The 12,261-nt window shown below is 51.3% G+C and overlaps 1 protein-coding gene across 3 annotated transcripts in view; it reads left to right on the top strand.

The window, feature by feature from the left end:
* l1cama (L1 cell adhesion molecule, paralog a) overlaps nucleotides 1-12,261 on the top strand; it is a 69,410-nt gene that overhangs the window by 19,030 nt on the left and 38,119 nt on the right. For 2 of the 3 annotated variants that reach the window (XM_088937277.1, XM_088937258.1), the window contains exons 2-3: nucleotides 5,671-5,778; nucleotides 11,594-11,954. In XM_088937277.1, coding sequence (XP_088793403.1) covers nucleotides 11,825-11,954 — 130 coding nt within the window. In that variant the 5' untranslated portion in view covers nucleotides 5,671-5,778; nucleotides 11,594-11,824. The remainder of the gene's footprint in view (nucleotides 1-5,670; nucleotides 5,779-11,593; nucleotides 11,955-12,261) is intronic. The other variant, XM_088937268.1, reaches the window with a different exon arrangement.

The following is a 12,261-nucleotide window of genomic DNA, read 5'->3' as shown; positions in this document are numbered from 1 at the left end:
GCACACGCCGCCCGTCGTAAACGCCTCACTCCACACAACACAGCTGCACACAGCCGCCCTATACAATCAACCTAAAAAAACTCTGCATGTGCTCCACAGCACACGACGGGCTGTATTCACAAAGCATGCTGCACACACCCGCTGCACACAACACACTATCACTCAGATGTGCTGCGCAGATAGTGAGCCGGGAGTAAACCATACACACTTCACAGAATGCGTGTGGTGAGATGCACTGTAGCTGGAGCAGAAGGAATGTCCCTCAGGAGTGTGTGTCAGTGTGTGTGGTGAGATATACTGTAGCTGCAGCAGAAGGAATGTCCTTCAGGAGTGTGTGTCAGTGTGTGTGTTCAGATATAACGTAGCTGGAGCAGAAGGAATGTCCTTCAGGAGTGTGTGAGTGTGTGTTCAGATATACTGTAGCTGGAGCAGAAGGAATATCCTGAAGGAGAGAAAACTCTCTCTCTGTGTGACCAGCTGTTGATCACAGTGTCAGTGTGACAGGGCTCTGGTGTCTGAGTGAGAGTGTGTGTGTGTGTGGAGATACTGCTGCAGCAGAAGGAATGTCCTGATGCAGTGAACACTTTCTCTCTCTGTGACCAGCTGTTGATCACAGTGTCAGTGTGACAGGGCTCTGGTGTGTGTGTGTGTGTGTGTGTGTGTGGAGATACTGCTGCAGCAGAAGGAATGTCCTGATGCAGTGAACACTTTCTCTCTCTGTGACCAGCTGTTGATCACAGTGTCAGTGTGACAGGGCTCTGGTGTCTGAGTGAGTGAGTGTGTGGAGATACTGCTGCAGCAGAAGGAATGTCCCGATGTCTCTCGCTGTTGATCATGGCATCAGTGACGTGTGCCCACTCTACCAGCTCATTATAACCTTGCCTGTGGGCACAGTGTGAGCGAGAGGGGGAAGTGGTGATGAAGATGGGGAGAACAGACCCTGCTGAGGGTACTACACAGGAGGGCTGCTCCAGTGGGGCAGAACTGGGCCAGTTCAGCCCAGAGCAGCAATTCAAGAACCCGGACCACACCTGGAGAACAAGGACACATCCTATTGGATCAATGGTATTAAAGTACAACAAAAATTAAATGTTATCATGGTCCAAAAGGTCCAAAAGGACCTTTATCCCTGTCCAAATATCCTGTCTCACCCGAGCGCTCACAAAATAGAGGCTAGGTGACCACAGTAGAGTTCTGGAGAGGACCGGCTGTGGACACCGGTCCGGGATGGTTCCATATCCTGCCAGAACTCCACCGATCTCTCTCTCCGCGTGCTCTCGCCATGACATCATCACCAAGGTCACAGGATCGAGGGCAGTTCCGCTGAGTCACACACCCACACAGCCACGCTACTGAACAACGGCCTCAGTGTCCTCTCAGCATCACGCACACAAGCACACTCTTTCTGTTCGTCTGTCTCAGCCCCTCTCGCTCACACACTGACTCTGGAGTTCAAACACCCCGGCCAGATCTCTCCCCTGGAGTCTCCCGAGTCTGTCAGTCCGTGTGCTCACGAGTCTGTCAGTGTGGTGGTCTGCCAGTCTGTTGATCAGCGTGCCAGTGATTTAATTGATCAGTCTGTCAGTCAGTGTGCCAGTGAGTCAGCTCAGTGCGTGGATGTGCCAGTCTGCCAGTGAGTTCACAATGAATGTGCCGGTCAGTGAGTGTGTAAGCGAGTCACTGAACTGCGATCTTTATCTCGTTACACCTGTAAGCCTTCGGTCATGTGACTCGCCAGCGTGCACACCTGGAGTCTGGCTGTTCCAGCTGGCTGTGGGCAGCTGCTGTGCTCCGGCCTGATTTGTAGATTGTGTGTTAATTGAGAACAAGCCATTTGAAAACTGGGGCTGTAAGAAGATCTGTTATTTTTTTTTTATTATGGATTTTGGCTTGCCGAACTGTCTCCACAGCATGACCGAGCCTCGGAGTGCGAGTTACTTACACAATTCAGAAGCTGCGTGCAGATGAGCTCTCAACATTTTAATTCCCGATTAATCCTCATTAAAGCAAATACAGCTGTAATCTGAAATCGGGAATGCCCGCCGGCTTTGTCATCTCAAAGCATGTTGTTTTTAGCATGCTGAGCAGGTAAATGCACTGACCCCAACTCGGGATGAGCTCTGTGATCGCAGGTTCGAGCTGTGACCTGGGTTCCCCGAGCAGAGGTGCTCCGTCAGAGGGTGGGGTGGGATTAGTGTCTCAGGACTCTCTCGGCTCTCATTGACCCCCTGTGGCCTCCTCGGTTCTAAGGCTCTTGGTGCTGTGGGTGAGGGACAGGCCTCTCCTCCAATCGGAGCTCTCCCTTCAGTAAGGGGAAGGTACTGTGTGGGATGAATAATGCCTCTTCTCCAATCAGAGATGATCTTCCAGTAGGGGGTGGTACTGCAAGTGAGGGACGGCCCTCTCGTCCAGTCAGAGTTGATCCTCCGGTAGTGGTCAGAGAGAAGAGAAGTGAAAAACATACAGCTGACTGGTCTAATTTTTTACTTGAAAATCTGTTTGGGTATTACAAAAATCGCTGGTCATTCTGAAGTGAAAAACGGCTAGGCTTTGTCAGCTTTATGGGACACGCATCACAGACTGTTAATTTAAACCCGGCTTGATGCTCTGAAGCCTTTGTGAGGGTATCAGCTGAGCTTTGTTTTCTTTCCATCTTGGACCTGCCAAGCTCCAGCTGGGTTCGCCCGCCCTTGAGGACCTCACCCAGTGAACCCCTTCCACCAAAGCGACTGGGGGCTGTGGTGTCGTCAGCGCTGTCACAGCGGCGGCTGGAGGAGCGACTGCAGCTCTCGCCCACAGGGGGGCACTGTTGCCCAGTGAACTCAGGACAAACCCAGAGCAAAGTCCAGTCTGGTGAACCCCGCCCGTACTTCACTGAGTGTCCCCCCACCACACGGGGAGTCGCAGTCGCAGTCAGCCTGTGACACAGCCCGGACTCAAACTAGCAACATCTAGACTAGAGGGCACAGCATCTCTGCCATGCCACCCAGAATTGTTAGTGGTCCAGGAAAAACTCTGAAACTTGGAACCCCAAAATCCCAATGGAAGCCTCTTGGATTTTCATATTTCCTACAGCCAGTGCCGAAGTCTCATGACCATGAGCCTGAGCCTTGTGGCTGTCGCTGCTCGGGTTATTGCTGACCCCATTATTGCTCTGCTAATGGCAACGGCTTCTGCTCGGATGCGGAGGTGTTTACAGGTCACTCCGGGAAAGGAGAAGGGTCGGTCCTGTAATGGCTTTTCCATCATCTTTAATCACTTTGTCGGTTTTATCTGCGACTTTTACTTGAAAATCTGTTTTATTTTCCCGAGGCGAATGGAAGCACATTACTTCCGCCCTTTTAAAATGTTTTCTGCTTGAGCGCACCAGTCTGAGTGCGAGAGCTTGGGAGCCTGTGTGCGTGGATCAGGGGAGAGAGGGGACGGGGGCAGTAATAGAGAGGATTCGTTGTTTCTGGGAAGAGTGTTGACCCAGAGTGCTCTTCTCCCTGCTGGCAGTGGGAGCACAGTCGGTCCTCTCTGGACAGCTGGGTCTGTCTGTGTCCAGTCTCTACGGCCAGGCTGTGGTCACTGAGCCTGTCCTCTCTGGGCAGCCAGGTCTGTCTGTGTCCAGTCTCCATGGCCAGGCTGTGGTCACTGAGCCTGTCTTCTCTGGTCAGCCACGTCTGTCTGTGTCCAGTCTCTATGGCCAGGCTGTGGTCACTGAGCCTGTCTTCTCTGGGCAGCCAGGTCTGTCTGTGTCCAGTCTCTATGGCCAGGCTGTGGTCACTGAGCCTGTCTTCTCTGGTCAGCCAGGTCTGTCTGTATCCAGTTTCTGTGGCCAGGCTGTGGTCACAGAACCTTCCATAGCCTCTGTCATCAGGAACATAAGAACACAAGAAAAGTTACAAATGAGTGAGAGGAGGCTATTGAGCCCATCCAGTTAACACTTCATTCATCCAAGGATCTCACACAGCTGTTTGCCGAGGGAATCCAAAGTACTGGCTGCTCCCCCTCTCCCTCTTCCTGAAAGTCTTTATTGTGCTGCTCCTTTCCTGGCAGCAGAGAGCAGCCTGGTTGTCTCTGGTGTCAATCTCGGCTCTCCTAGCGGGGAAAGAGCTCTGTCAGGCAGCCAGGGTCTCAGCGAGTGTAGGGGCGGGACAGGACAGGCCTGGCAGCCTGGAGAGCACGGCTGGCTGGGGTCCCTGCCCTCTCCTCTGGCACGGTCGGTGCTGAAATGGCGATGCGGGACTGCGTGCGGAGACTTCTCTGCAGCGCGAGACGAGAGCCTGGTAGAACCGTGAGCTCACAAGAGCTGCCCTGGAAGGTGGCCCGAGGGGAGGTGTGTGGCGATGGGCTGGCCACATCAGCTGCTGTCCAGGGTGCTGAATCTCTTCACCTCCCCCCAGGTCCTGCAAAGAGATGGGACTTGTGCTCCCCTACAACCCCTTCCCTGCAGTGCCCAGTGAGCACCACATGGTGTCCAGTGTCCTGTTGAGCAGTATCCACTGAGCAGTGCCCAGTGAGCACCACCTGGTGGGCAGTGCCCTGTTGAGCAGTGTCTGGTTGGGCAGTGTTCGGTTGAGCAGTGTCCAGTTGGCCAGTGCCCAACGAGCAGTGTCCGGTTGAGCAGTGCCCAGTTGGGCAGTGTACTGACCAGCTCTAGGCTATGAACGTCCCAGGGCAGAGCCAGCAGTGACACCAGCAGCAGCAGGCTTGGGGTAGCAGCACACTTCTCTCCATCAGTCACACGGTCTGAGTCTTTTTGGCAATTTGTGTTTTTACCGCAGTTCATTTTTCTTTTGGGGGGGGTGATTTCTCCATGTTGTGTGAAAGTGTGAGCCCCCAGTGTTGCTCTGCAGTCTGATCTTCAAATAGATCACCAGGATGAATTAATAATCCTTTGCTCTCCAGAGCTCCCTCTGTGTTTAATTAGAACTCCTAACCAGGGAGGGAGCTGATCCGAAAGTGGAGTGAGCTAATTACATTAACGAGGCAGTGACCCCTTTCAGCTTAAAGAAAAGGGTATTTTTTAGAGGGGGCGAGGTTAATATTTTTGCCTTTAATTTGATGGGATTTCACCCTGAAACGCGGAGACACGCCCGTGGGCCACCCGGCTAGCGAAAGCGACAAGTGTGACCCCACTCTTCTGGGATCGTGGTCGGACACCCCCCTGTTGAGTCTGCGGGCAGCTCGTCAGGTCCCAGGAGGGCGGGGCTCGGCTCAGACCGGCTCGGCTCCCCCGGTGACTCCAATCCCTATTGATCTGGGAACATCATCCGGCCGGCTCCCAGAGGAGCCCAGAGCAAGCCGTTTCCGTGGCAGGGAAAGGGAAGTCGGAGTTTGGCAGTACTGACCTCTGCCACGCTCATGGGGAATAGTTTAATCCGGGGGGTGAATTGGAGTTTGGATTCAACGCTTATTAGCCTCCTGTCCTGAGCTGTTTTCTAAGCTTGAAACGGGTACAGGGAGACTAGTTCAGTTGGTTGATTGCCTTTTTTAACTATAACTGATTTTTTATGTTTAATAATTTCTCTCTTTCTCTGCTCACCCCTCTGCCTCTCCCTCCCTCTCTCCCTCTACCTGTGTCTCTCTTCCTCTGCATCCCTCCCTCATTCTCCTCCTCTACCTTCCTCCCTCTCTCTCTCTCTTCCTCCCCCCCCCCTCTGTCTCTCTCTGCTGCTCCTCCAGCTCTGAGGTCTCCCTTGTAGCTTCGTGGATTTCTGCAGTGCAGGGGAAACGGACACAGACACCTCTGAGGAGAGACCAGACACACACATACACACACTCCCTACTCTGGTAAGACGGGTAAAATGCTGAAATTTCATTTCCCTTTGTTGTAAGACGCCTCAGCTGAATTGTGCAATGGATAGAAGCCCCTACTGCATTTCTAAATGGATAGCATTTGGAGGAGAATGGAAAAAAATAATTTTTCGGGCAGCACAAAGAGTCCTTTATTCTTACCCCAATACTGCGGTCCCTTCATGACTGGCTGCTAAAAACTCCTAGCTCTTCGGTGGGGACTGAGGACCCCACTGTCCGCACGCACTCAGTACAGACAGCTGGAGCCTGACTTGGCCAATGGTAGGAGCCGCAGTGAACGTCAGTGTGAGTCAGAGAGTCGGTCTCACAGCAGTGACCACATCGTGAAGGATCTCACATTGCCCAGTGTAGTATTGATGCAGACCAAGTAAAACTATAGCTGTTTAACAGCCCCCCCTCCCTCTCCAGCTCTCTCTGCAGCTCATTAATAATTTAGGTCACATAGTGGAATTTCTCATCTTTGATCTCTTTCTCTTTTTCTATCACGCATCGGTCTCTCTCTGTCTCTGGGTTCCTGCCTGCTTACCCAGATTCACAGAGGGTTCATTCAGTGCAGGTTTCCAGGCGCTGATAGCTTTAACGAGAGGCCGAGTGCTTTGCAATGAGCAGACAGGAAGCTCTAAGACGAGTCAGGACCACAGGTGTTGTTCTGAGCTCAACGAGAGCATCTGTGTCAGGCCCTGCAGGATGCGTCAAGCCCCGAGCTGCCTGGGTAGTGAGAAATGATTGCTCACTGGTCACTGCGATGGCGCCTTCTGGGAAGAGGGGGCCAGAGGGGCCCGCGACAGAGATGATTCACACCTACATTTAAACGATGAGCTGCTGAGCCCTCTGCCGATTCGTCAGCCTTAGTCAAGTAATTATCTGTCCATCTGAGGAGGATGATGGAGAAAAAAAAAATCTTTTTTTGTTTTGGGCCTCAACTCCTGCATGATTTTTTTTGTTAAAACATGCTCTCGTATTTAGAACAAACTCATATTGAAAATCCAGGGAAGTCAGTGCATGAAGTTTGTCCCCACTGTGCATTGTGTGTGTGTGTGTGTGTGTGATATTGACTGGTGGCAGTGCGTGTTATTGACTGGTCTATGTGTGTTATTGACTTGTGTGTGTTATTGACTGGTGGCAGTGTGACTTACTGACGTGTGTGCGTGTGTGTGAGATATTGGCTGGTGGCAGTGCGAGTTATTGACTTTGTGTGTGTTATTGGCTTGTGTGTGTGATATTGACTGGTGTGTGTGTGTGATATTGGGTGGTGGCTGCTTTTGTTATTGACTCGTGTGTATGTGTGTTATTGGGTGGTGGTAGTGTGTGTTATTGACTTGTGTGTGTTATTGGCTGGTGGTAGTGTGTGTTATTGACTTGTGTATGATATTGGGTGGTGGCAGTGTGTGTTATTGATGTCTGTGTGATATCGACTGGTATCAATGTGTGTGTGTGTGTTATTGACTGGTGTCAATGTGTGTGTGTTATTGACTAGAGGGAATGTGTGTGTGTGATATTGACTGGTGTCAATGTGTGTGTGTTATTGACTAGAGGGAATGTGTGTGTGATATTGACTAGAGGGAATGTGTGTGTGTGATATTGACTGGGGTCAATGTGTATGTGATATTGACTAGAGGGAATGTGTGTGTGTTATTGACTAGAGGGAATGTGTGTGTGTGTCAGTGACTCCCTCACCAGTTTGGATGAGATTGCGGCAGGAGGAGGACAAGGGGTCAAATCAATACCAGCCCTCCTTCACCCCTCCCTCTCTGGCCTCTTCCCCGCCTCTCTCTTTTCATCTCCCTCTCTCTCTCTCCCTCCATCTTGACATCCTTCTCGTTCACCAGCACCCTCCTACAGATAACGATTCATCTTTTGTATTCAAGAATTGTTCGGTGAAGTATTGTTCAGAGTGCACTGTCTCCCTGTCTCTGTCCCTCTCTATCTCTTCTCCCTCACTCTCTCTCGTAGTCCCTCTTTCTTCTAAATAATTGATTACTATTATTCTGATCTGAGATTTCTCAGATTTAAGGATGGCTGGAAATGAATTAGCCTCCACAGCTGAACGGGGAATAGAGGGAAACACTGTTGTCATGGAAACGTGGACAGCAAAGTGGGTAGTTGCCCCCGGCAACCTTTATTGTCCCAAACCCAGTTGGATCTGAAGTTGAGAGAGAGCTGGAGGAGATGACAGAGAGGGACTCGGGCGTGGGCACGCTAGGGGGGAGATGCACTGTCAGACAGGTAGACGGCCAGAGAGGTACAGTATGTTATCTGTCTGCGCATGTGCACAGGTGAGAGGGAGCCAAGCGGCCCCTCCACAGATGGCTCGCTTGGTAGTTAGCAGGTAATTGATCCAAGTAAAAAAAATCGGAGGAATCAGCTTCAACAATATGGCTGTGCAGCTTGGACCAGACTCCCACAAATACAGGTGTGCATGGATACATACAGAGATACAGTACACCCATCTACATATATACTTACGCCTTTACACATATACTTACATACACCCATCCACATATATACAGTACTTACACCTATACCCATAAACTTACAGCTTTACACATATACTTACATACAGCCATCCACATATATACTTATACCTATACACATATACTTACATACACCCATCCACGTACTGTATATACTTACACCTATACGCATATACCCATCCATGTACTGTATATACTTACACCTATATGCATATACTTGCATATGCCCATCCAAATACTGTATATACTTATACCCATACGCACATATACTTACATATACCCGTCCATATACTTAAATACATAAATACACAGACATATATATATATACTGTATGTCTACACATACTGTACATGTAAGGGATGTATGAAACCACCTGCTGTTTTAGAAATGGCCATGACAGAAATCCTGTGGTTGTTTTTTTTTACCGGTGCGTGTCTCTGCGTGTGCGTGCCTGTTTCCGTGTCTGTGCATGTGTGAGCGTGTGTGTGTGGGGGTGGATGTGTGTGCGTGACGTGTCAGCGCAGTGCTCTCTCTGTGCAGTCTAATGTAAGCTGTCACTTTGCATTGCCGCACTATTCATTCCTATTGACCTTTAACACCAGAGTGCTTGTTAAATACCACACACCCCCCCCTCCATTAAGGCGAACCCCTGGGGCCAGGAGAGGGAGATGGACGGATTGAGGAGAAAGGGGAGAGATGGGGGGATGGAGAAAAAGGAGCGAGGGAGAGGGGGAGAAGGAGGGAGAGAGCGATACCTTCACGCAGCAGGGAGACCTCAGCATGGCTGATGTGCACTGAAGGGGAAGAGAGAGAGATGAGCAGATGATTGCAGAGAGACAGGTGGGGTGGGGCGGGAGATGTACAGAGAGGAAGGAGGGAGAAGGTAAGAAAGAGATAATTGCGTGTATACGGAGTCATGGAAAGGGAGAAATCCTGCTTCTGCGTTCACAGACGGGCGTGCTGAGTGAATAACTGAACAAGACAGACAGCTGTTGTAGCTTTGGCACTGCTAACACTTCAGTCATGCCAATAAAGCTTTGAGCATTTCAATTTGAATGCGAGACTATAATATAAGCGCTACAAGCAGGCACTCCTACAAGTGCTGATCAGGTCACTGGATGAGAGGGAGAGAAGCAGTTTGGGATGAAGGAAAGGAGAAGGATCAGGGGGAGAGATGGGGATGGAGCGGGGGAGGAAAGGCAGGAGAGTAAGATAGACCAAAAACAAGGTTGTGCCCCAGTAGTAGTCGTGTCAAATTACTGTGTAACAGGAACTCAGCCCAGACAGAATGAGACTGAGAGCCTCATCGATCTGTCTTTCTCTCCCTGTCTAATTCGCCTTCTCTCTTTCCCACCCAAACACTCTCAGGCTAACACTGCCACTGAGTGTACTCACTCTCACTTGGGCAGCATGCATCTGTAGTGTGTTTACACTGAGCTGGACTGGGTGTGTTTACAGTTCTGTACGGACCGGCGATGCTGAGCTGGACTGGGTGTGTTTACAGTTCTGTACAGACCGGCGACGATGAGCTGGACTGGGTGTCTTTACAGTTCTGTACAGACTGGTGATGATGAGCCGGACTGGGTGTCTTTACAGTTCTGTACAGACTGGTGACGATGAGCTGGACTGGGTGTCTTTACAGTTCTGTACGGACCGGCGACGATGAGCCAGACTGGGTGTGTTTACAGTTCTGTATGGACCGGCGACGATGAGCTGGACTGGGTGTGTTTACAGTTCTGTACTGACCGGTGACGATGAGCTGGACTGGGTGTGTTTACAGTTCTGTACGGACCGGTGACGATGAGCTGGACTGGGTGTGTTTACAGTTCTGTACTGACCGGTGACGATGAGCCGGACTGGGTGTCTTTACAGTTCTGTATTGACCGGTGACGATGAGCCGGACTGGGTGTCTTTACAGTTCTGTACGGACCGGCGACGATGAGCTGGACTGGGTGTCTTTACAGTTCTGTACAGACCGGTGACGAAGAGCTGGACTGGGTGTGTTTACAGTTCTGTGCAGATTTGGTGATGATGGAGTGGTTCTGTGCTTGGTGTGCAATGTTGCGTGACTGTACCATGGGCTGTTTAAATATTTAACATCTCCAGCTGGGGAGATGGAGGGATTTGTAAAGAGAGGGGGAGGGGTAAAGAGAAAATGAAATAACATGTACAAGCCCCCCCCCCCAGCTCCATCCCTCAGGGTTAGTCTGTCTGGTGGGGGGGTTCATTACTACACACTCCCCTCTGTGTTAATTATTCACCGCCCCAACCTGTCCCATACTTACAGTTCTGTTACTGAACACTGACAGTCACAGCCTGTCTCACTGTGTCTGTGTGCTTCACTTTCTATCCCTGTATCTGTCTCACTCTCTGTGCCTTAGTCTGTCTGTCTCTCTCCCTCTGTAGCCTGTCTATCTGTATGTCTGTTCCTGCATACTCGGTCTCTCTCTCCCTCTTTATCCTGTGTGCCAGTGTATTCCTGCGCTTGTCCGGGCTGTTTTCCTGTTTCCCTCTAATTGCTTGCACACGGTGCCGCGGGCTTGCAGACACTGGTGCAGCTCTTCCTTTGTAGTGCCATAGCCAGTACTAGAAACAAACACCACCACCACCGTTTGCAATCCACCTGGGAAACACAGTGGCCATTCTGCACCAGCAGCCCCACCTGGGAAACACACAGTGGCCATTCTGCACCAGCAGCCCCACCTGGGAAACACACAGTGGCCATTCTGCACCAGTAACCCCACCTGGGAGACACACAGTGGCCAATCTGCACCAGTAACCCCACCTGGGAGACACACAGCAGCCATTCTGCACCAGCAGCCCCACCTGGGAGAGACGCAGTGTTCATTCTGCACCAGCAGCCCCACCTGGGAGACACACAGCAGTCATTCTGCACCAGCAGCCCCACCTGGGAGACACGCAGTGTTCATTCTGCACCAGCAACCCCACCTGGGAGACACACAGCAGTCATTCTGCACCAGCAGCCCCACCTGGGAGACACGCAGTGTTCATTCTGCACCAGCATCCCCACCTGGGAGACACGCAGTGTTCATTCTGCACCAGCAGCCCCACCTGGGAGACGCACAGTGTTCATTCTGCCCCAGCAGCCCCACCTGGGAGACGCACAGTGTTCATTCTGCCCCAGCAGCCTCACCTGGGTGAAGCAGTGCAGCCATTCTGCACCAGTAGGGAACCTCAGGGAGGCCAGACTGTACCTGCCATTAAGCTTGTGGTCTGACAAAGACCTGAGTTGCTCTCTGCCCTCTCACCTGTCTCCCTCTCTCTCTCTGGACTCACCTTCTCCCTCTCTATTCCAGAAGACGGCAGGAGGAAGTGAGTGAGGGAAAGAGAGAGGCTCTCTGAGCGCGCTGACACACTCCGGCTCCGCCGGGCTGTACACCAGGAAGAAGCAGACCCAGGAGGGAGGAAGAGGAGAGAAGAGGGGACGGACAGCGACGGTGTTCTCCCTGCTTCGGGAGACGGTGGTGTGTGTGTGTGAGTGTGTGCAAGAAAAGAGAGTGTTCATGGGAGTGTAGGCTGACAAGACGATGAAGTTGCAGTGTCAGCGTGCCTCCAGTGGGGAGTGCTGTCTCTCCCCACTTTTCCTCTTCCTCGCACTCTTCCTCCTCTCTCATGCTCCAGTGCCATCCAGAGCTATTATCCACATTCCCAAAGGCTGTGAGTACCCATTTTTATTATTAAATATTATTTCCACTGCCAATGTTCCCCCTGCTGCTGTCTGTGAGCTACTGTGCTCAAATCTGATGTTCCTTACTGTGCTGAAGTTCACTGTTTTCTCTAGGTTACTAATTCTTGTGTCTTATATGATACTGGACTTGCACTATGCCCTACAGCAGTGGACTGGACTCTGGTTGGTACTGTATGCTACAGCACTGGACTGGACTATACAGCATGGGTCTGCACTATAGTCTACATCCCTGGCCTGTGATCTACAGCACTGGACTGTACTACACTAAACTGGACT

The sequence above is a fragment of the Atractosteus spatula genome, chromosome 2, assembly GCF_055471065.1.
Source record: "Atractosteus spatula isolate fAtrSpa1 chromosome 2, fAtrSpa1.hap1, whole genome shotgun sequence".
NCBI classification, from domain to species: Eukaryota; Metazoa; Chordata; class Actinopteri; order Semionotiformes; family Lepisosteidae; genus Atractosteus; species Atractosteus spatula.
This window is presented reverse-complemented; position numbering and strand designations above follow the sequence as displayed.